General features: G+C 38.4%; 1 protein-coding gene across 1 annotated transcript in view; it reads left to right on the forward strand.

Moving 5' to 3' along the window:
* Positions 1–7,410, forward strand: part of LMBRD1 (LMBR1 domain containing 1) — a 77,741-nt gene extending 70,331 nt beyond the window's left edge. Inside the window, exons 15-16 of the mRNA XM_048077451.2 lie at positions 4,241–4,332; positions 4,456–7,410. Of these exons, the coding sequence (XP_047933408.2) occupies positions 4,241–4,332; positions 4,456–4,575 (212 nt within the window). The 3' untranslated portion in view covers positions 4,576–7,410. The remainder of the gene's footprint in view (positions 1–4,240; positions 4,333–4,455) is intronic.
* Positions 7,411–25,128: the final 17,718 nt, after the last annotated feature.

Genomic DNA, 25,128 nt, shown 5'->3' on the forward strand with positions numbered 1-25,128 from the left:
AAGGAGACTAGGGAGAATGCTTGAGATGTCACAGCTGTTGAAGTGCTGCTGCATGTGAGGCACCGAAGATGTGCGGTAACCATCATCCTCTCTTAATGCTCTTATCCAAGTTTTAGATGACTTAAATTAGGAGTAGCAGCAGAGCTGGAAGTGATGCCTGTGAGGATGAAATGTAGGTTTCCACTTAGTTACACTTTCTCAGGAGAAATCTCAAACCTTTTGGAACTTGATAGATGATTTAAGTTTATAAATGCATCAAACCCTTTCTTGAATCTCAAGTTGCAAGTTGGAGTGCCAGCAGCAGCTGCTTTCTGTCACACAGCTCCTGAATGATTGGCAGCAGGGCCATATGAAATGTGAAGTGTTTCTGAATACCTGAAGCTGTGCCTTCAGTGCTTTTAGTATTTGGAATATGCAGTGCTTATACATTCTAACACACAGAGAAAAGCTGCAGGTTTTCTTTTGGAAGTACTTTTGAGTGTATTTTTACCAAAAATATCTTCTGCTCAAAATCAGGCATGTAAACTTTGTTCTTGACACTATCAGTCTAAGTTTACGTTTTTCATCCAAAATGCCATGTTTAGTGTTAGGTCTGTTTGTGTTGTCCTCATGTATAAATATACCTTCCTGTAATGTAAATTGTAATAGTTTTAAGCACACAGGACCTAAAGAGATCATCTGGCCTAATCCTTGGGCAGGGTCAAACAGAGCAGGTTGCTCAAGCCCATCCAGTTGTGGGTGTCCCCACAGATTCTGAAACCTTTGTGGGCAACCTGTTTTAATGTTTAACTGTTCTTATGATGAAGTTTTATCCTGTTATCTAATAGGAATATTTCTGATGCAGCTTGTCTGTCATCTATTGTTATTTCACTGTGCAGGTCTGGAAAATCTTGCCATCTATTTTTTTTTTTTAAGCCCCCACTAGGTAGCAGAGGTAGCAATAAGGCACATGTGCAAGCACCTTTACTCCAAGCTGAACAAACACATCTTCATTGTATGCTTTGGGTTCTAGCTGTTGTAGTGGTCCTCTGTTGGACCTGCTCCAGTATAACGATATTTCTTTTATGTTTGGCAGCCTGAAATAACTCAGCAGATGCAGTTCCAGTTAGAGTAGAAGGAGGTAATCTCTTCCATGGTCCTGCTGGCTGTACTCTTTTTAGTGAGGCACGGTTTTCATTTACATTTTTCAATTGCAGGTACACACTGGTAACTCCCACTTTCAGTTTGTTTCCCAGAACACTGAGACACTTTCTGAAAAGTTGCATTTTACCTGGTTGATCCTCAGCCTGCACTGTTGCATGGTGTTATTTTGTTCCAGGTACTGCCCATCTGTCTTTGTAGAACTTCAAGTATCATTTAAAGGGGCTGAAATAATAGGCTCCCTCTGGACAGCATCCTTACCACATAGTGTGTTGGACCTCTGTTCCTTGCTTCCTCATAATTTGATCTAGAGTCTTACTGAGGATGTAATGTGTCATTACCCAGTTCACTAATGAACAGGTAAAAGCAGCATGCACCTCAATACTGACTCCCAAAGAATGCCAGGGTTTTTAAATTACTTTGTTCACACCTCTTTGTACCTCTCCCCTAAAATTATTTTTTAACATCCCCTTGGGAGAGCTCACTGTGTTTTGAGATGCAGAAAAGATACACTGCAATATATGTAAATAAGTTGTTTTATGCACTGAAGACTCAGATTATAACTGTTTAGGTGCTAGGATTTGTTTACCAACAGATTTCTTTATCCTTGTAATTCATCTTAAGCAAATTCACTTCCCAGAAAAAGCCTTTGTTCAAGGATACAAGTAAATTGAGCCTAAGGGTTTTCTAATTCACCAGAATGAAAAACTTTCAGTGGATCTGAAGTAAAATATAGTTGACTTTTTGAGTAATTGTGGCTATTAGCACTTGTTGCTTGGTATCCTTTGTTTAAGAAACCTTTCTGTCTTGAATCCTTGTTTTTTGGCTTGATTGCTTGGTGAGCACTACATAATATACTTAATTCTTAGTGGTGACAGTTACCTATCAGAAGCTTGGTAGTTTTCCGTACATGCCTTTGTTCCAAAAGGTCAAGATACTGTCAGTATTATTCACAAGTATCATTCTTAATAAAAAGATTTTTATCTTAATTCAAGTTTTTTGTTAACTTATTCTAAATTCTGTCATCGTAGGAATAAATTAAATGTTGTTACATCAGCCTATTTAGTAATATTTTTGTTCAGAAGGAATAACTAAAACTTACTTGAACTTGTGACACACATTCAGTTGAAATGTTTTCTCAAGGTCAAACTGTTCTAAAATATTTACTACCATTTATTTAATCCAATTACAGTAGAGAGACATCTGAAAGTCCTTTAGCTGTTCTTTAATTCAAGTAACCAGCTGGAGAGCTGCAGATGGTGTTGACAATACTATCTGCAATTATGAAGCATCTTTACTTTACCACTATTTCTTAGCTTTACTTCACCTTTCTTATGGCAGTGTCATCCTAGCGAATGATGGAATGTAGTGTGCTACTTCACTTTTCCTCTCGTGTAGGGTATGTTCTCTTGAATGGTATCAACAGGGGAACAAAAACTGAATCGCAGTTATGTGAAGAAAACTGGAACACCAGGAAGGATTACTTCAGCAAAATTCCTCTGCTTCCCGCGTGCTTTCATTTGATGCTAGTGGAGAAGCATGCTTTCTCTACGTGAACTGCTTGGCATTTTAATTATTTGTAGAATGTCTCTGTGTTGTATGCCTAGCGTTGAATACTCATGAAGTCCCAGTTTAGCTTTTTTTGTCTGCTGATACTAACTTGCAGCCTGTTAGGCTAATGGAAATTGGTGTGCTGCATAAACTAGTAGTTAATATTTTAATTATTCTGTTATTTTAATCAAATATAATTCATTGGAGAATTGTTGAAGGGCTGGAGTTTTGTCTGTTTAGATACAGGATATTGTACACATTGTAGAAAGTTGGTTTCATGGGACGTTACCTTGGCAAGGCCAAGCAGCAGACCTTCCTGAGAAGGCCTATCCGTAACTCCTACTTTTCCTCTCTCCAGAAGTAGTGAGCTATAGGATGTGGTGGTGTTAAAGCAGCTTCTCTGATGTGGAATTGTAATCTTTAAACAAAATACTTGCCTTCAGAAACTGATATTTGTCTGTTTGTAGCTTGTTATATATCTCTTGGAGTGAAATTATCTAAGAGCAGCATATCCCTTGCAACTTCAGGAAGTGGAAAGCTCAGTTGCACCTAGGGGGTATTTCCGAACCTGGGGTAAGAAGTGACGGAAAATTAGACAAATTCTGATTTGCTTGTGTTCTCTAGTGTTCAAACTGTTTGGATGCCAGTCTCTGCACTGAAATAGCCTTAGGTGGGGTTTGGAGCATAGTAAATGAGAAAAATAAGAGGTCGCGTTATTTCGTAGCATGAACTCAGTGCATTCTTACTTGCTTTGGAGCAATGATTCAGCTGGCTTGCATGTCCTGCTGACTGCCCTCTTACATGATCTATCGAATGTTACAGTCTGTGTCATGTACAAGCCTTTATGCTACCAGTCTGCAGTCTTAGAAGTGTCTTGACAATTTCATCCTTAATTCTGTTAAAAAAAATAAAAATGAATAAAAATTTGCCATTTTATAATGGAAAAGAATACTTACGTGTTTTTAAAGGTGGCTGCGTTTACAGTTTACAGAATAAGATTTGACCAGCATTGTCAGGTCTTAGGTGCAAATAACACTTTGGCTCTCTGGGTCACCAAAGACCCTGTGTCTGTGTGTGTGTGTGTGTGTGCGTGTTGCCTACAGAACTCAACATTATTGTTGACTTAAATTTTTGCAAAATGCATGCACTTACGGTAAGGAGAGGGTTTTTTTTTGAGGTACTGAAGTGCATTTTTATTACAGAATTTGCTTTATATCTCCTCTTATTGATTACAGTTCATCTAAAATGGAAGATGATTATAATAGGATCTGTGTCAGAAGAAGCAATAATTGATAGATCTGTACAAATACCCAGTAGTAATGGGATTACCTGTGTAACTGTCAGCTTCCAGTGCCATTCAGTATGCAATAATCAAATATCCCTCTGCTATATAATTTTGATAGGATAGTACATTTGATTTAGTGGAGTGGAATTGTTTTTAAAAGCTGAATACCCTCTGAAAGTGCTGAATTTTTATCCTGTAAGTTAAATTGGAATTAATTGATTTTGTTTGGTCTGTGTTAATCAGTACTATTTGCTTTCCTTTTAGATCAGTGTATCGTTACTCGGACATACCTTTTTCTTCACAAATTTTGGTTCTTCAGTGCTGTCTACTACTTTGGGAACTGGGCATTCATTGCAGTAAGTACTTTTAATTTGGAGATCACTGATAATCGAGTTATTTGCATCACCACACTGCTATTCAGTTTTACATATGTTGCCCTTAATTGACTAAGAGTAACTTTATTTATTTTAAATTTGCAGGTCTTTTTAATTGGATTAATTGTATCATGCTGCAAAGGCAAGAAATCAGTCATTGAAGGTGAAGTGGATGAAGATGATTCGGATATGAGTGATGATGAACTGTCTGTTTATTATCGTTGATAGCCTTTTGCCCTCAAGATGGGAAAATGTAACTTAAAATTAAGCTGAAAATAATATCCATGAATTGCTATCCAAATGAGCATCCTTGTACCTGTAAAAATAAGTGTTCTTGCTTACAGGAGGTCAAAAACTGAATGTCACTTGAGTATCTCTGTTATATCAGAGCAAATAGTGAAACTGGATTTGAATAATATATAGAAAATACTGTTTTATGATTAAATGTATATGTGTAACTTTCTGATGTACAATTTGATAAACTGACTGCAGTTATTTCATAACTCATGTTGTTTTTCTCTTAACTTATGCTTCTTAAATGATTTCATACCTAACTTGTAGAACACTATTTTTTTATTCAAGCTCATAAATAAAGTGAGCTAAAATCCTGCAAAACAGCTGATATAAACATTGCTAGGAAGATGTGGATCAAGTTTTCACTTCCAGGCGAATGCAACTTAACTTCTGCATTAACTTTGCTGATGTTTCTAGGATTCCCATAATAAACTATAGCTGGTACGATACTGTACTTAAAGTGTGCCAGAAACCTGAACTTGAGGTAGGTAGCAAGTTCCCAGTATATGAAGAATAAGTCACTTGCACTGTCTAATCCCCATAAAGCTACAGTAGAATCCTCTAGTAACCACGAGGTGGCTTTTGCTCTGTAAGGAAAATTGTTAGTGTAAATGACAATATTCAGCACTGTTGCAGTGTTTTAGTATGGCTCAGTTCTGAAGCTGCCAGGTGCCTGACTCAGTAATAACCAATGGAATAATTAAGATTTGATCAACTGTCGATTTATTTTTTCTCTAAGGCATATTGTCTAGTTTGAAGCTTTTCTATTTTTAATGTGAATGTTGTCAACTTGTTTACAAGCCAAAAAGTTTATATAAAAACAGTCCATAAACATTTTTGTCCTTCATGTATCTTTAAATATATAGTTACTGAGCTATATTTTTGAGACTGAAAAATTTCTTGAGGCAGAATAAATTCTTTGGCAGCCTGTGAAAGAGAAAATATTTACAGGTACAGGTTTTTAAAGTTCTAGTGCTACCCGAGGGGATGTTATAGTCCACACAAACACATGAAATGTAATTCAGGTCATCCTAATAAGTTGTTAAGTAATTATTGAAGTATACGGAAACTTATGTTCTGCTTATGTATGATGTTGGCAAATTCTTTAAAACTGACAGCTTTCTGCTCAGTTGTTTCAAGAACAGTATGCCTCTCCCTGTAGTATTTCAGAACAGCAGACTCTTAGGAACTTCTGAATTTTAATTCAGTTCCAGTATTTAAAGGAGTCTTAGATGAGTTGCTTAGTTAATTTGTGAATATTGGGAACTAATGTTTGGACTCTGACAGGAACAAAACAAAAAAAAAAGTGAGTCTTCTGTGCCAAGTATTCCAATATCCATGTTCACGTGGCAATGTGGATATCGGATCCTGATCATAAGCTGCAAGTATGCAGTCAAGGTTGCTGAACTAATGGTAACAAGTTTGTTAGCTGCCAGTGTGACATTTGAAAGGACAGATACATTGAGATGCTGATAGCAGGTACTGGAGCTTGATTAGGCAGTCTGAGCTACCTTTGACTAGATTGAGCTAAATTCTGTTTAAACATGACCATGGGGAAACTGGCAGGGAATTATAAGAAGTTAAATGACTCAAATGGAAAGTAGAGCCTGATGCTGGCTGTCTGGAAGCTCCTTACAAGCTGCATCCAGAGGATATCAAGACTTTACAGCAAATGGTTCTTTGTGGATGCACTACTGGAAAAGTTACATGAGCTAATTTAAATAAAGTTAACTGCTCAGATGTTTTTTTTTGAGGGTTTTGTTCGTATTTCATCAACAGATTTAATTGATTATAATTCACTTCCCTTCTCTGGCTGTGTCATACACAGGTTTGTTCATTAATATTTCTGGTCCTAAGACTGGGCTGTGATACCCAATTTTGCAGAGTTGCATCCATTCAGTCTCAGCTTCCCACTGAGGAGATTGCTACTTGTCTGGGGAAGATGGGCAGGAAGGTATTGCTTTTGTGCCATGCAGCTGCTTGTAAGTTGCATGCAGTCTCAGGCTGGGATGCCTAGCCATCCCTGGATGATTGTCACTCCGTTGGCCTCCCCTGCTTCTAGGCTTTTCTTAATTTCTAGATTCTTCCCAATCTAGTCCTGATCCATTCTTGATGTTGTGGCATTGTCTCTCTTGCCTCTTTCCTTAGGAGGATTTGGTAAGTACTGCTTGTTTATTTCAGTTGTTACCAAGACTTTTACAACCAGACCCTTATTACCTGGAGCTAGTAAGAAGCAGGCCATGAGACTTCAGAAGTTTTATTTCATTTTCTCATTTCATTTTTTTATTTTATTTTATTTTCTCTGACCTTCTGTCATACAAGTAGTAAATAATTGTCAGCATTCATAATCCAAATGGTTTTTCACCTGTCCCATTGTCACTAAAGTTTCTCAGGAGTTCAATTGAACATTTTGACTGACAATATTTTAAAAGGTTTTGTATGCACTAATGTAATTCTCTTGAATATACACTCAAGAATTAATCTCTGTTTAGCACTTCCTTCATGTGATGGAAACTTGATGTGTTTAACTGAGCTGTGCCTTTAAAATGAGCCCGAGGTGCTGTTGAATTGTGTGTGAAGTCACCAGCTAGATTTGAACATCCCGTATCACTCAATAAAGTAGACTAGCAGTGATTGTAAGATAGCTAGGACTTAAATGCTTGTTATTGATCAGTACTTGCAGCAACTTTTAAGAAACAGAACTTCCAATATATTTTTTCATTGTCTCTTTTGCTGTGTTCAATAAAATACCAGTAAGTAAAACAATGAATTACTTTGCTTCCACAAAGTTATTCTTTCTGCAGTAGCTCTTGTAATATGACTGGTGTAATTGACTTATTGGGCTTTTAGCTGTGAAGTGATCATCTAGAGTTTTCTGCAGGTTTTTCAGCAAATTTGAACTTGCCAGTCATGTTATAACACAATATTCTACATTGTAAGGGAATTTCTGACATCTTTAATTAAGTTTCAAAGATGTAATTTTTTCTACACTAAAGTCACTTAAAATAGCATCAGAATTGTTTCACTGTTTTGAGTATGTGAATAATGTTCCAATTTCATCTGCGTGAGCTTTTGAAAATTCTGAATAGGTGTAGTGCTACAGTCAGACTTGGCATATGTTTGGGTTTTTGGTTATATTTTCTAATCAGTTTCTATTGTGTTTGAGGCTTGTGAACATTCAGAAGCTAGTGAGCTTTAAATCTTACTGATTTAAACTACTGTCACCACAAGTATGCTTAATAGAATTCAGCAGCAACACCTGCCAAATGGGACCTCTTCTTGCTACTTATTCTGTGGTGATTAATGGTTTATCTACAGTTACAAATCATAAATACAATAAAGCCTGTAATAACCTGCTTTATTTCTTAGCTGAAAGCTGACAGTATGCGACAGATTTCCTGCTGATTGTCAGAAACTAATGAAAAGCCTTTCCTGGTGGAGTGCAAAGCAACATTTGGTACCTTGTATTCTTCTGCTCTGGCTTCAGGTGGAGATGTGAAGGTGGACTTGAGATTTTGCACTCAAAACAGTAACTTGGTAGGTAGAGTGTATCTGTACCAGAATCATGCCACACAAGACATTCATTTCATACTTAGTGTGGTAATTTAAACTGCATCTTATAAACCCTTTTAATGCTCAGGTTTTGCATATCAGTGTAACCAGTGTAGGCATAACTCTTCAAGTTCTTTGACATGTCTTCTGCTGTTTAGAAAATGGTTCTTGGATTTCTAGCTGTTTTGTTCTTAACTTTGTGAATGCAAGTTCCTGAATTATACAGTGGCTTATGACAGAATTTGGAGAAACTTTACCCTCTTAGAAAAAATATTATGCAGTTTATTCTAAAATATTGATAACTTACTGGCATGCAAAGCAGTGTTACAGTTGAAGTATTTAAAATAATAAGAAAAGCTGAGAGAGTGAGCATAGATGGTAACTTATTTCTGTGTGAGTAAGTAGATATTCAACCTGTTCTGACAGCATTAAAACAGTGAAGTTACAGTCTGAGAAGGAAATAAAACATTCCTTGTGACATTAGATAAGGGGAAGAAATCATCCCTTCCTGAAATCAAGTCTAAAATAATTTGGAATACGCATAAGCTATAGCATTCTTCAGGCTCTTACCTTAAAATTATAGTTCATACCAACAAATTTCATTACACTTGTGTGATCTGTTCTCTTGCAAACTTCTGCAAAGTCAGCTGCTATCTTACGAATAAAGCAAAGAAATCCCTATGTTTCCTGTATATGTGTATTTTGACTGTACTTTCCATGAAAAAAACACATTGTTTTGATTGTGGTAAGAGTTTGTTTTCTGTTAATATGACAGCCTGAATTTTACAACAAATTCTGTTTCTAAATTAAGCTTGTTTCTCTGGATTATCTCAACTGGCAAATTCCAGTATTCTTGACCAGCTTTAGGGAGCTGTTTTTATTACACAAATTGTCTGGAAGTTGGGCTGACTTAACATCCTCCTGCTCAGGGGGATTACATGAATGATATCACTTAGAGTTATACCTTTTAAGATGGTTATTCATTTAAAATAGACACTTTAAGCATGTCTAACCACAACTAGCATTGTAGTTCCCATCCAGATTCTCTCCTAAGAAAAGAGTAATATATTTAGGGGATTAGAGGAGGACTGATCTTAGCGGTGAACCACACAGACACAACATACAACTTCAACTTTTCAAGCGACTTGGAAGTGTGATGTCAGAGTTCTTAGTGTGAGAATCCACATTTCCCCTGTAAGGCTGGACTGTGGGAACATTCAAAGCAAACACAAAGCTTATTAACATGTGCCTAGTTCCTACTGTAATTTAAGTCTGTGGGCTTTCCACCAGAATGTATTGAACTACCTCTTGAGGAAATAAAATAGAGACTGATTTAATATCTACTCTGCTTCTGCTAAGCTGTTTAAGCATAAATCATTATGTTGCTGTGATCTATACAGAGTGTGAAAATTCTCCCATAACCTGTAAATATATTGCTTCAACCAAGAGTGCTTCAAAATCAGGACAGCAAGAAGGACTTATACACAGGTTATATTAAATTAATGTGAATGTCCATGATAATTTTACTCCTTCCCCCCTCAAAAAAAAAAAAAGCACATGAAAAGGCAGCAAATTGACTTTATTATTACTTTATTATTGTATTAAGTGCTTGAAAGAATGTCGTGGGACTGGAACATTTAATTCTAACGTATAATGTCTGATCTAAAGATAGTCCTTAAGTCCTAAATTTCTCAGAGTTGCACTTGTTCTCTAAACTTTTAGGTTAGAACAGTACAAATCTGAGTCCTTATTTCCTGCTGATGCCAGGATTATTTTAGGATCAGGTTTTTAAAAATGAGGGGTGCAGCTGAAAACCTCCAAGTTCGGATCTTAAGTGATTTGGAATATGCTGCTTTGATTTTGTATTTTCCCTAAGTACTTCAAACACAAACTGTTTTCCTTCCCAGTTCATGGAGGAATTAAAATTTTATCTTTTTAATGAAGAGTTGAACAAGCCAGAAGTTTTTCTATATTTGAAAATACGTGCTTGATAAATTAATACTCAACTAACATGTTTATTGTTGAAGTTCTCAGGCCTCCCTCGTTCTGCCCCCAGTTCTGATAGGCAGTAGAATAGCATGCAGAAGAGGTTGCTGTTCAAAAGGTGGATTGTGTCTTTCTTGAGCTCCCTTTGAACATGGTGGTAGGAAACAGTGATAAAGAACACTTATTTTATTTTTTAGGTATTTTTTTGATATGACTTCTAGCCCTGTGCTATTTCAAGCCTATCCAGATGCTACCTGACAGTATGTGGGAAGATGCAGACATCTCTAGGGAAACGGTGTTGATGAAAAACCAGTTTTCCTCGATGAGACAAAGGCTAGGGGAACAGACTCACCCACGTGCTACATCTACAGAGTAACTTACAGCTTGCGCTGTACAGCTCAACATGGTACTACGTTTTAGATAACCTGATATCTAATAGATGCTACTTCACTCTAGTTGATTTCTCTTTGTGGGGGCAGGTAACGTTGAAGGATGGCGTATGTAAAACCAGAGTGCTAAGAAAGGAACTTCTGTGTTAGAGGTAGACGTGACCTAATGGTTCATGCTTTGCTTCCCATTTTTTGATGTACAAAGAAGCTTTCAGTGTGGGATGGGAATCAGATCCTTCCTGATTAGATAGGCATCAAGAGATATACCACTTACCTGGAGGTATGACTTTACACCTTTTGTAGGTGAGAAATGATCTTTGTCTGGTGGAAGCTGGGCTGGGGCTGAATATAGTTTTTCTTAGACCTGGCACTTCAATTACCTTGTATTCATAACACAGATGGATGAGAAGATGTGGGCAGAACTCAGTCTGAGCAAATCTTGAGCTGTCCAATCCTAGGTATCTCTAATTCAGATCCCTTGTATATTCAGAGAGATGCTCTGCAGATGTGCCTAAACTCTGATTGTATTAAATCTGAAGTGCAGCTGGAACTACCCACTCCCTACTGGCTGCAATACCTGCCCAGTACTGGTAGGTCATGACACTGTCCTTAATTTGGATGGAATAAGCTTTGGCTTTCACACTGAGAAAAGTATTCTCACCATATTCTGAGAGCACTCGCTACCCCTGCTGTTGAATGTGGTCTGTTGCGGATATCTAAACATCTATTGGTATCAAAGAGAGAACCAAAAGACCATGCTCTACAGTGCATGTGCAAAGTAAGAGCAGTCATGGTGCCCTGGCTACAGAGGGTGGTGCACCTGGCTGGCAGCAAAGTAAGATTTGTGGCCTTGGAGGTATTCCAGAATGGTGAGGTCTATCCTACAGCATTAAGAAAAAGCTGTAGTGTAATGCAATCGAGCAAAAGAGCACTCGTTCAACCCTCATCCTGCCATGATACCCCACTGAAAGGAGGATTTTTCCAGCTGTAGAGCCAGTGCTGCCCAAGTGATGTTTGTGGAACCAGCGCTGGCGTGCAAGACTTGCTGAGCAGACAAGCGGTGCCCAGCCATAGGTGGTAACAGTAGAAACCTGCATCCCACTAACAGCAATGTTGCCTTCTTCCAGAGATGGAGCACATCCGCTTTTGCTTTAGAAGAAGCTTCAGATCAGCATCCCGACAAGATGGCATCCTCCTACAGTGGAGCGGAGAGCTGCTTTAATGCCTTTCAACTGCTTCCACAGATTTCCGATGCAGCCTGCAGAAGTCATGTGAGGATGGTTGTCTCATCCTCTTAGCTATGTGCGAACAGCCCCTGTTTTGACAGGCTTGCTGGATGTGTCTTCGCAGTTCTCAGTGAGGCTTCCAGGTCTCCTGCCAAAGACACAGCGACGAGTACGTCATTCAGGCTTGGCAAATCTATGGTGGGGCTTGATGAGCAATGTGGAGAAGGGCTGTTCTCCACGTACATGGATTTGTCTTAAGGAATATACTCTGAATAGAAATGTTTCCATATTAGCATCCTCTCTTAGGCTAGTGCCTGCACAAATCTTTGTAGCAGCAACAGTCTCGTCTGATATGATGGGGATGGTCTTGGACTGAAGTTATCTCTTAAAAATACTAGCATATCAGTCCTGATAGTGTTACTTTTAACCTTACGCCATCTGTTTCTCTAGGGCCTTAAATAAATTTACGTGTTCGTCTTAAGTTAAACATAGAACTAAACTCATTGTTCTCCAAGGGTGATTTTTTTAGGCAAATTTGTAAAATTTGTTTTACAATTTACTTAAAACTGCCTTTTCAGGATTATAATCCAGTTCTGTGAGCAACTGATCTCAAAGTGCTTTGAGGAATCTACTCCATTTCGTATAAAAACGTTGCAAAATGTATCCTCAAGTACTGTCTGAATTGCATTTAATTAATCTGGTTGCCTGGCTGAGTTCACCTAAATCATGATCATCTCGAGAATAAAAGTACACTCGCGATGTACCTAATCTCCTGTTGTTGCCTTCTGACATGGATGTATTGTTTGGACACTTCCCAGAACTGTTCTTAGTGATTATTTTGCAAAGCTTCATTTTTTTTTCAACTGCAAAGATTATGCTACTAGTTGGCAGATGTATGGGAAATAATAAAAAAAAAAAAGTAAATTTCATCACAGCTCATACAGCATCATTATTTTTTGAAATATGCCAGTACTCCCAAATCTGTACTGCTCCTGTGTGAGCAATTGCAGTCATAAAACTTTGCGTGTTGGACTTGACTATTGAATGGCATGCAGGATGAGAGCTATTCTCCATGGTGTAATGGATTCAGCTATCTCTTGTTCCCGCTGTTCTGGAGAGAATCCTGCTCTGTAGACACCTACAGTGACTGTCATCAATGTGAAGGAGGAAAAACTATCCGATGTGCTCCAGAGGGTGGTTAGCACGGTATCTATGGAGTTCCCCAGTCCTAGCAAGCTATATGTAGTTCTTAATTGTTCGTAAAGCACGTTTAGCTGTTTGCCATTGTGTTACTCTCAGAAGAGCTAGTAATGACTCCTGTTGTTTGCATCTTGTATGTTCATATGATTAGCTCTTGGTTATGAAAAATGCTTTTCTACTGTGGTGTGAATCTGATTTTAAAAGCTTCCCGGAGTGGAAACTGTTGCCCCAAAGTGGTAAAATGACTGTTTTGTTACAGCTCATCTCAGCCAAGAGATAGGAATGTTAAGTGTCATAATGCAGACACTTCCATGTTTTATTAATATATGGGTTGATGTAATATATAAAGACTAATGTAAATTATTTTGCATTTAAGCATGCTTTGACTTATCAGAAGTGAAAGTCATCAAAAACAGGGAGGGTATTCTCTTTCTTGAAGCAGATTTTTTTTTAGCAAGAGAGGTACAAAAATATATCTAAGGAAGTGAAGCAGTGCCTATTTGAATTAAGAACAATAACATTTCCCTTGAGTAAGGAAGAAATAGGATGAGGATGGAACTGCATCATGCTGAACTGCTCTAACAGCTTGCTGCCAAAAGGGGTAATTCTGATCCATTTTTTCTGCCCTTCTCTGCATATTCCTTCTTCATCTAGTGTTACCTTATCTGTTTGTGAGCTGAGTTAGTCTGCTACTGTAATAGTTTTAAATAAAATAAAAAAGCAGTGTGCAGGAGGTGCAAGGGGAGGGGAAGAACTGCACGACTTGGTGGAGGAAAAGAGCTGGGGAAGGAGCATGGCTGCCCTTCTTGGGACCCCCAGCAAGTTGTTCATAGGATCACGCTGGAAGTCTTTGGAAGAAAGATTGTCCATCCTTTGGGAGACTCCAGAAGGACACTTGTAAGAATTGATGTGCTCTACCAGAGATGAAGAAGGTCCCTTGTCAGGGCTGCAGATTCAGATATCAAGGTGGATGTGATGCTCTCCTAGGACACTTATTTGGCTAAGGGAGACCTTTCTGCTTAGTCTTAGGCTGCTGTGGAGCTGTGGCCTAGGGAAGTCTGGTTTCCCAGGGCTCCTCCTTTTCTCATCCCTTCCCCTGTTCTGCTTCTAGCTCTTACCATGCATTAATCTTACCTGCTTCAGTGGGCTGAACTGGCAGTATAGAGATTATATATATATTTTTAAAGAATTTTTTGGAATATTCAGCTGTAGCTTAAATTAAATGTACTTTACCAAGCAAGTTGATAACGCGACATTTTTCATGCAAGAATGCAGCAGATCTCCAGGACGCCTTTGCAATGCCCTGCTCCCTTGCACGTGGCCTGAATACCCAAAGGGCGGCAGACATGCATGGGCTGGGGAAGAGCTGGTGCCCACAGGGAGAGAAGCCAAACTTTTTGACAGGTAACTATAAAAGAGCTCTTGGACTGTGGTGAGGTGTTGCAGTACATGCATGCTTCAGGAGGGTCCCTGAGGAGCTGGTCAGAAAGAGACAAGACAGCTTTCCATCAGCTTTTTGTTCTGTAAGAAGGGAGTGCATTTTCATTGCCTGAGCAGGTGGGTTTACAGCTAGCTTTGGAGAAAGCCAGGCCCATGAAGGATCAGCAAATCCTAGGGTATGTGCTCCATGCAGGTAATGGTGTGTAATGGCTGAGCTCATTCCACGATGGTAGCTGTTTTACAGAGGAGTTTTAAAGGGGCTACTTACCAGCTCTTCTGGGAATTCCCCGCCTCATCCTGGGAATTGGCTTCATCTGAAGAGAACAGAGGCAACATCATAAAGCCAAACCTGTCAAAGTTCTGCATAGCTATCTTCATACAAAGTTTAACCGCTGTGTCTAGCAAAAGTATGGGTATGTAATTTTGCAGGTGAAAAAAATTACGCAATGAGGTGTAATAGATTAAATTCTACATAAAAATGAAAAATAAGTGAAAATACTTCAGTTTGAAAACCAGTTCTTTAAGGACTTCAACTTTTTTCTGAGACCAGTGGTGTCTTAGATGCACAAAACCAGTCAGTTTACATTATTTCTGCAAGGATATGTTTCAGGCTGTAAGAAATCCAGCAGGAAAAGCAGGACTAGAAGAAATCTGATGGTCATGTAGATAATTGGGACATCTTATACTACTATATAGGCATTTGTGCAGTATGGTATCATATCCATTAGTGGTTTTGAATCAATTCAGAGAGAGCTCTAGATAGTCTGTCTCAACGGCTGTTATCCTTTCAGATATACCTAACAAAGTGCTCTACTGTGAATGAAGTTGGCATCTTTTTGTTCGTGCTAGGGGTACAGAAAATAGTTGTTCACTGTTCCTCTAGTGATCCTTGTTTGTATCGTAAGACTGTTACCATGATTTCTTTCTTTTCCCTGCTTCCTGACTTGATTATTTTTTTTTTTAATTTTAGAAAAGATTTTTTCTAGAGTCTTGCTGTGTAGAATGGTCAGGTTTTTTTTTGAACCTCCTTTTATTCTTACTACTGTTCTGTGGATGCTTTTGACTTTGTCTGTTTTTGTTCAACTATAGTGTTGAAAATAGGACAAAAAAACATTCATTTCATGATTAAAAGGATAAGCACTGCAGTCTCTATTAACCCCTGGATTTTTTGGCTGAGTTTCTACTTTAGTTTCATATTTCTGCACTTTTTCTCTTTTCTAAAATGTTGCAGGATAAAGAAAAAAGGCTAATAAGAGTATTGCCAAACAGCTTGCAAGTGTCTTAACAGAACAAGTTGCATTTATTTTTAGCAAAGTATTCCCAGTGGGGAAAAAATGTATAGTACAGGAAAAATGCGGACCTTTTTTCTTGCAACTGTACTTTGGTCTGTCCTTTTTATGTCCTTAAACAACAGAAGAGGAAATTCAGTTAGCTACTGGAGTGCATAAAACGGATGTGTAATGCACAAGTTGAAGGCTAAAGTGAGACACAGAATGACGTGCAGAAAGGAGAGACTTCAATTTCAGTAAAAGGTAAATCTTGTAAACATCAGTAAGAAAACAGGGAGGGACTTCTCTGCTACTCAGAGCAGGAAAGGTAATTAACATGCCTGAGTAAGATCATCAAGATCATTGCCTTTTTATTGTACCAATGCTTACTGAAAAGGTTGGATGGCTGACTGTTGTGGGCTGGTGTCTGAAAAACCTAATCTGTAGATAAAATGATAAAATATTACCTTGAAAAATGTTGGAAAAGATTAAGAGGGTACTTCTGTATGATACTTGAAAATCGGTTAGGCCTGTTGGACTTGATCCTAAAATAGAACACCATCCTCCCTCCAACCCCTTGCCCCCTTAAAGAAAAAGCAACTGGCTGAAGAAATCTCAGAGCCTCTAAGTTGTTTTGGGAAATTCAATGATGACATGTTGGAACATGGGGGGAAAAAAGAGCAAATCTAGTGTTTGTTTCACACGGAGATCTCAAAGTAATAGAAAAATCTAACGCAGTCAGCTTCATTGATTCTCCAAGACACATACTCGAATAATTTGTAATTACCTGGAGGCTTGCCAGGAGATAAGTAATAGTTGATAGAGATTTACTGAAAACCTGTCTTGCAGACTGGTTCAGTTTTCTACCCTGAGAAGGTATGGGCGTTGTGGGCAGAGCAGAAAGCTCTGGCTTTGGAAAGCATTTTGACAGTCCTGATGACATTCTACAATAGTATCATTATGGACCTGGATGAGAGAATGGAGAATAGATTTAATAAACTTGCAAATAGTTAAAGTCTGGGGAGGAGTGCAAGCACTACAGAGTGAAAGCATAAAATTTAAAATGCTCTGACAAATGGTAGGAATGGGTGTTGTGGTCAGGCGGAAAGCCAATGTGAAGAACAAGTGGCTACTGGTTGTAATTTAGGGAAGGCTCTGGAAAGTACTGTGCATTACCAGCTAAATAACTAGAGCTTGCGGCCACTATATTTTTAATTCCCTTAACAACTTCATAGAATCATAGAATATCCTGGGATGGAAGGGGCCCACAAGGATCATTGAGTCCAGCTCCTGGCTACACACAGGACCACCCAAAAATCAGACCATGTGTCTGAGAGGGTTGTCCAAGTGCCTCTTTAACTCCGTCAGGCTGGGTGCCATGCCCACTGCCCTGGGGAGCCTGTCCCAGTGCCCGACCACCTCTGGGTGCAGACCCTTTCCCTAACCCCCAGCCTGACCCTCCCCTGTCCCAGCTCCATGCCGTTCCCTCGGGTCCTGTCGCTGTCCCCAGAGAGCAGAGCTCAGCGCCTGCCCCTCCGCTCCCCTCGTGAGGGAGCTGCAGGCCGCCATGAGGCCTCCCCTCCGCCTGCTCTGCTCTGGGCTGAACAAACCCAGGGACCTCAGCCGCTCCTTCTGCGTGGATAAAAGTATAGTAGACTTGCAAAAAAATGTGAAATTACTGTTCCACTTAGCAATCTTAAGGCCTTACCTGCCTTACTTCTTACTGCTTTGCGTACTACATTTCAGAAACAAATAAGCAAATGTGAGGAAATTCCCAGGAGAGTAACAGGAAAGACTAGGTGTTAAAGTATGACTTACCAGGACAGGCTGGCTGAACTTCTGGGAGACCCATTCTAATAGCAAGAACAGTGAGGTACTGGAACTCATTGTTTAGGAAAGTTATGGAGTCTATCATGAGAGATCTATACCCTGTTCTTAAGCATCTGTTTGAAGGAAATTAAATGTCTGCCTTTACTGTGTCAAGGAGCTGTAAGATCCTGCATTATTCTTCCAAACGCTTAAGCTGTCGTAGGAAGGCTTGCACTTATGCTAATGAGTACATGTTAGAGCCCTTGTCTCTCTGTTTAACATCTGTATTGTAGTAGTGGACAATACTTTTGCTCCTCAAGATTTTCTGTTAGTCTGTCACTTCCCATAGGGGAGAGTAAATGAAATGGAGATCATATAGTTTTGTTTGTTTGTTTGTTTAGAGTACATCTGTAGTGTGATGGTTTTTCCATGGTGATGTTCCTGTAAATTAGTTGTAGTTATTGGATGTTCCAGGTGCACAGAGACACTGAATTCACACTATAGATAGAAATGGCCCATCAGAAGCTAATTCCCCTTTATAATGGTTTGTGTGACAAAACTGTCACAGTTTTTTAAAATAGTGGAGCAAAAAATTACACCCCTGACTTCAGCTGATGTTATCTTCTTAAGAAGAAAAAACAAGTCTGAATATCCACTGCTGGTGATTACTCAGTGATTAAGATAAATTGGGGCAAAAAAAAAGATATCAGAAAAGCTGAAAATTGATTCCAGTGATATAAAATCAATAATGGAAACAGGCTGATTTGAAACAGAGTTTCTGAAGGTAAGCAAGTAGTTTAGAGAAAATCAAAATGTGATAATAAGCTGCACTTAAGTGATACACGTTCACCCTCCCTCCCTATTCCCCTGTTAAAGAGCATTTGTGTTCTTGTTTTCACATTGAAGCACGGGTAACAAGAGCTATTCAGTTAAAGATTGCCATAAAGTGTTATCCTCAGAACACAGAGGAAAATGAAAAGGAAAAAAAAAAAAGTGGAAAACACTGTAGAAGAAAATGCAGCTGATTTGATGACTTTTTCACAGGTTCACAAAGAAATACAGCTGTCTTTGTGTTGCTAACACATAAGTTTCCTTATGTTCCAGTCTTTCCTTGGAAATTGAATTAAAGCTATTTCATGATTTTTGACTTTTTGTTGTACCCCGGTGAGCGGCAGATAATGACCTTTTCCAGCTTCTCTGGAATTTCCTCTTTTCGAGGCCCTGATATCTGTCAGTTCTAATATACAGAAATAGGTAACACAAGAATAGCTGTAGTGGGTCAGACTAAATGTATGTCTAGTCCAGGATCCTGAAAGCCCAGGGAAGGAGGCAAAAATATATGTCTATAGTGATGCTTTCCAAAACATCTTCTCAATATCCAGTGGTTCACTGAGGCCTTGTCTTTTCTCTCAATTTCCATCCAGAATTCGCACATTATTTATCTTTTCACTTGCTTTTCACCTCACTGTTTTTATTGTTTTGGATTCAATTCATTCATACAGTGTTTGGTTGGTTTACAGCCTAGATGGAGGAAGGTTATTATAACCTGCTCTACTATTTATGATGAGTAATAGTAATTGGCAAAAGAGACATGTAGGAATATAGATTGGGTATGACTGTAGGTGAAGTACTCACCTGGAAGATTTATTTTTGGATTTGCTTTTGTTCCTATTTCAACAATAGCATTGTCTTTAGATATTCCAGTTGTGGGTTCTATCTTTCAGGCTGGTGGCAGTCTAAGCCTGTTTCAGCCTCTGCTAGTCCAAAGTTGTTCTACTCCATTAAAATAAATAGTTACTGAAGGAGGGACTTACACTTGTCTCTCTTTGTAGTGCCCCTACAAACTATCTGTTTTAATATTTGTTTTTGAACTACAGGACTGAGTCCTTCTATTTTGACCAACTACATTAGTGGGTATTTTGCTGCAATTAAGAGTAGATCTATGGAAAAAAGCCCTTGGTGTGAAGACCCTTGTGTCTACACAACCTGTATTTTGAAGTGTCTCTTTGAATTAGGTCTGGACCTTTGGACTGAATGCACATTTGTGGTTGAAGCTCCATAGGTTAACTCTGTGTGCAATTTCTTGCTTTGTTTCGTTCATCTCAGTTTGTACATGCTTAGAATTTTTTGCAGTATGAACCAAGGCACAGTGAGTGGGATGATCAAGAAATGTGCTTCAGAAATGCACTCCAGATTCAAACTGGAGTTGTGATCCATTCGCAGCTCTTGTCCTTGTACAATAGATTTATTGTAATGTTGTGGTCTAACTCCAGCAAGCATCACAGCCACTCACTCACTCCCCCCACGGTGAAATGGGGGGCAAAACTGGGTTGAGATAAAGGTTGAGATAAAATCCAAAACACAGAATGATATGAGTCTGTAATGAAGAAAATTAACTCTATCCCAGTCAAAATCAGGACAGAGAAATTTGTATTCATTTCTGAGAAGTCTGATACCTGTGAAAGACCAAAAGAAACTGGTGTTGGTGCAAACATATTGGCCATACATACATACATTGCCTGTGCAGTAAGACATAACTTGCAACGACTGTGCGATAAAACTTGTGCTGGCAATAAAACATCCCTTGGCTGTTTCACCTTGGGATGAAACAGTTGATATTTGACCTGTTCTGAACCTCTCTAGGATCAGATTCCAAGAATCCATAAGGCTCAAAAGTGCCCTTTAGCTGTTCTGTTAGCTTTCTGTATCTAACGTTTTGCTGTGTGGTGACTTACAGCTGGCAGGAGGGATGAAAAATGCTTTTCCCTTCAGCCCTGGTCAGTTATGCTGTAATGCTGGATTTAGACAACTGCCGAGGAAGTGGTATGTTGCTGAAAGCCCTCGAAGGACAGAGCTGACCCCTTGTCTGCTGCAGGAAAGAGCTGACCCCTTGTCTGCTGTATCCTGCCTGAATTAATTTCTTTCTTTATGATGCTGCTGTGTATACTTTCTCTTTTGCCCCAGGTTGTATATAGCTAAAATATTTTTTGTATGTCTTAATTAAAGTGTGTCAGGTCCAGAAAGTGCTTCCCACAGGCACCCTGAGTTTTCTTACGGCTGCCCAAGTACGGCATCCTTGACCCTCATCAGAAAACAAGCTGCTGTGTGTCCCATTCTTAAGTAAGCCCTATTGGCTTTACAAGGAGCTGAAGCATGCAATTCAATCCCATGTAAATGTTTGATTGAATGTTCAATTATCACAATTTAAAGCTCTTTTGCATCTGGAATATAAAGCTTTTGATAACAGCAAAGTTTCAATGTTAAAAATTCTACTAGTTTGTAAGGAAGCAGATGAATGCCTGCATCCTTTTGTTGCAGCTCCTGGCACACTCATTTCAGAGCATCATTTGCTGGAGGGTCAGAATCAACAATGCAGAAATTAAATACTTGCAGCCTGTTTTACTATGACAGCCTGACCATCCTACCGTCTCAACTGCCGCTGGATGTAACAGATTGATTTAACCCTTTATTCTGAGTTATTGAAGCTATAAAGGATGAAAAACAGTAGTTGTCATACTTCCTTCTGTTTGTGTTGAAATTTTATAACCTCAAGTGTAGACCCAACTGTTTGTATCAAAGCCATAGCGTATAAACAGCGCTTTCTTTATAAGTTCTGTTCCTTGAGCCTTTTGAAGTATTTATGAAAGATGACTAATAACATTCTCATTAAACCTTTTTTTTTTTTTTCCAGTCTGTGAATATTCACTCTGTATGCTAGTATTATTTGCCTTGTTTGAATGGGTGTTACAGCTAAAATTTTTGTGCTCTTAGGTGAAATAGTGAAAAACTGTCAAACATGCTCAGAACTTAAACCCTGTTTCCATAGGAATTCATGAGCAGCAGAATAATTTTAAAAGTCTTTCATTTTTTCTTGGAATTCAATTTTATTTAAATATGTAGCAAAACAATGTTTTGTTTCCAGAAAATATCGACTGAAGACTCGGAACAACAGGCTGGCCTCATTGCTTTTAAAAAAGTAGTAATGACAATACAAAATTATCAGTGTGGGAGGAGAAAATAAGCGTGAATTTTCTGTCTTCTGGGTCTCAGTTCTTTTCCTGAAGGCTCTGGTCTGATTCAGAGATTCACAATAATCTTAAAATGTCATGCAACATTATTTGACGCAGAGCTCATGTGGGAATCTGCTGCAAATTATATGCAGCTCCCATCAGCTGTTTCTGTTCTAGTTTCTGGGTACAAAACTAAGCCCCAGCTCCTCCTCACAGAACTCTGAAATAAGACATGCTTGAGCTCATATATGTACACAGGTTTATTGCCAGGGCTTTGAGAAGGAAGACTGTGAAATAATTGTGTTTCACAGCCTATTTCAAATCAGTTTGGGAAAGGATGTTTTATATCATAAGGCAACAAAGCTTCAGAACATCTGTAATATAAGATAGTTTTCCTTGACTGTATAACTGGAAAATAGCATAACAACTTCACTTGCCAAAAAACTTCAGTTTTCCAAAAGAAGAAAGAAAAAAAAATCCCAGATTTTGGAAGAGTATGGCAAAATTTAAAAATAAACAGTAATGACTGAAGGGATCACATGGCTGAAGGGCTGTGAAGATTATGAAGAGACCAGAGCACCTTTCATATGAGGAAAGGCTGAGAGAGCTGGCACTGTTCAGCCTGGAGAAGAGGAGGCTCAGGGCCCAGGAGCTTCTCTCTGAACATCAAGGAGCACTACTGTGGAGGTGACAGAGCACTGGCACATGTTGCCCAGGGAGGTTGTGCAGTCTGCCTCCTGGAGATAGTCAAAAACTGTCTGGACATGGTCTTGAGCAACCAGGTCCAGGTGACCAAGCTTGAGCAGGGGGCGTTGGAACAGATGACTTCCAGAAGTCCCTTTCTACCTCACCCATCCCATGAAAATCAGTTACCAATTGCTATAGCCCACAGGCCTATTTCGGAGAAAATGACTACATTATTTTCATATCTCACTATTTTCTGCTAAGCAGAAAAGCTCTTGAAAACTCCTCCTTTCTTTTCTGTGCTCATATTCTCTGTCAGTTCACATTTTGGGGTTGGTTTATCATCTGCTCAGTCCCATGTTTGTCCTCTGCTTGAGATGAATGGTCTCACTGGGTGCTTAAGTTTTCATGCTCTCAATGTCAATCCTTTGTTAGTGACTATGGGGAGGTAAGTGAGGAACCCACAGATAGCTGTCTAATGCACGACACATGCCCTTCTGCTTGTATGTGTATATATATACACTTACACAAGCATATATATGTATTCCTCTATACTTTAGCTGTTATAAACACATTACAGCTCAAATGCATCCACAGCCTTCCCATCCTCATCTCATTCTAAATTTTTACTCTTCACCTGTAATTAGATTTAGTTAGTAGTTGACTGTAAGTGCTAGGAGTAAAACCTCTCTCTTTTAATGGGTTTGTGAAATGTCAGCAATAATGGAATCCAGTCATGATCTACATCTCTTAGTATTCCAGTAGTATAGACAAATGGCTTCTGCTCCTCTATTGCTCAGTCTTGCAGTGCAGGGACTTTTATGATTTTCAGGCAGAAATTAAGTCAAAGCTCATTTGAACTTGGTTACTATTAAGTGAATGACACATTTGTTGTTTAAATACTTTTTCGTTTAACTCCTTTGTTGTAGCTTATCTTAGGCTTTAGCTTAAGGTTTTAGTAACACCTTTTTTTCAGGTATTTAAGGGAAATAATACAAAAAATATGGTGCTCTGGAAAAATGAATTTGTGACATCTCCTTTAGATAGCTACATGTGAGAGGACCATGGTCATGCTGACAAACACTACCTGAATACTGATTTACAGAATTCATCTAAACTACCACCTACCAATAATAATAGTAAAAGAAAAAAAATACCATGGTTCTTTTTTTTTTTTTTTTTTTAATCACAGGTTGGGCCTTCAGTCATACTTCATATCTCTGTTATTGTTTCAGAACTTCTAAATTTTAGGAAGAGTATCAACTTTTTATTTATTTATTTATTTATACTAAATACTGCTTGAGACTTTCAAAGTTTTGGATTTTTTTTTAAAATTTATTTTTAGTGAAATAAGTGATCTGTATGCAATAAATTCATCATTTTTCTTCTCAAAAGCCTGTTTGAACACTCACAGTAACCAAGCCACATGAAATAATCCAAGATTTCCTTTTATAGTCTTAGTAACTCGTGTAGGCATGTCTAAATTAGCTGCCTCCTTCCCTTCTCCAATAGCAATCAAAGAAGCCAAAAAAGTGATGATTAACAAGGAAGAAATTTGTTATGCATTTACTTAAAAATTTTAGAAATTCCCTGGCTGTTTTCTCCTTCAGATTTTTTTTTTAGAAGTTCATGAATATTCAGTATTCTTTGTCTGAAGTGACTGGCATCTCACTTCACTGCATCTGAGTAAGCCACCTATATAAAAGAAAATAACTTCCACTTTTTAGTAATGTCTGATTTGGAGAATCTGTGGCTATCAAATCAGTCAGCAGTATGTTTGAGTTTATAGCTCTAGCCATAGATTTCCACAATCCTTCCTCAAAGTCCATACTGTGAAATAAAATTAGACATGTGAGGCTAGCAAGAGCTGAAGTTGAAATAATTGTGGTATGACAATTGTATATTCAGTTAGCCGTGTATTTAGGAAGACAATTGCTTATTCCTCAGCTGTTCCAATTGTGGACACACAATGCTTGTAAATTCCAATACAATACTCAGCTGCCTGGCTTTGAACAGTAATTTTCGACAGTAACTTTTCTATGTGAAAAGTTAAATGTTCACTTGATCACAGGAAAAAAAATCTTTCTTTTTAAAGTTCTCTTCCCCATATCTAATCTGACTCCTACACTTTTTTAAAACTTTTTCCCCCTTAGGAGGCCTGAGAAAGGTTTTTTTTCTTTCTTTTTTTCTTTTTTTTTTTTCTTTTTTCCTGAGGAACAAAAGAATCTCTGTAATATTCTCTTCTACAAAATATGTCTTCTTTAATTGTATTTTTAATCCTGTAGAATTCCCTGTGCTGTTCAAAGCTACCCATTTAAGGAATTGCAGAAGTATCAAGTCCTGTGTGTCCTGAATGGAAACACTGCGTATACTCACCCAGGCAGCACAAGCACAGGGGAGACACAGCCTAGAAAGTTCAGAGTTACTGTATGTGAGGTCAGAGCATCATGGTGGCTTTCAAAATACGTATCAGTAGAGGTCAGTGTGTTTATTTCATCAGTTCCTGGTGACAATATACACTTTTTCTTGTTTTGTTTTCATTTGGCTGGCTCAGAGTGAGGGATCCCTCTCAGTATGTGTACATGCAGAACCAATCAGCTCCTCTAACTCCTGTGGGAGCAACAAGATATTCTGTACTTGGAGAAATCAGATTTTTAATTTGGGTACATACAGAAAGTTAAACTCATTTAAAAAAAAAAAATTAAAAAAAAACACTTCAATACGACAACTCTAAAGAGCTAAATTATGATTCGTTGGTTGTTTTTAACATTTAGAGTTGCAGATGACCTTGCTTTCAAGTAAAGATGGTGACTTCTGTCATGAGAATGGAGATGCCTTTTAAGTGACAAATATTTCTTATAACGGTTTTGCAATTAGATATTTGTAAAGTGTGATTTATTTTATTATTATTTTCAGAAAG

This window comes from Anser cygnoides, chromosome 3 (assembly GCF_040182565.1).
Source record: "Anser cygnoides isolate HZ-2024a breed goose chromosome 3, Taihu_goose_T2T_genome, whole genome shotgun sequence".
In the NCBI taxonomy this organism is placed as follows: domain Eukaryota; kingdom Metazoa; phylum Chordata; class Aves; order Anseriformes; family Anatidae; genus Anser; species Anser cygnoides.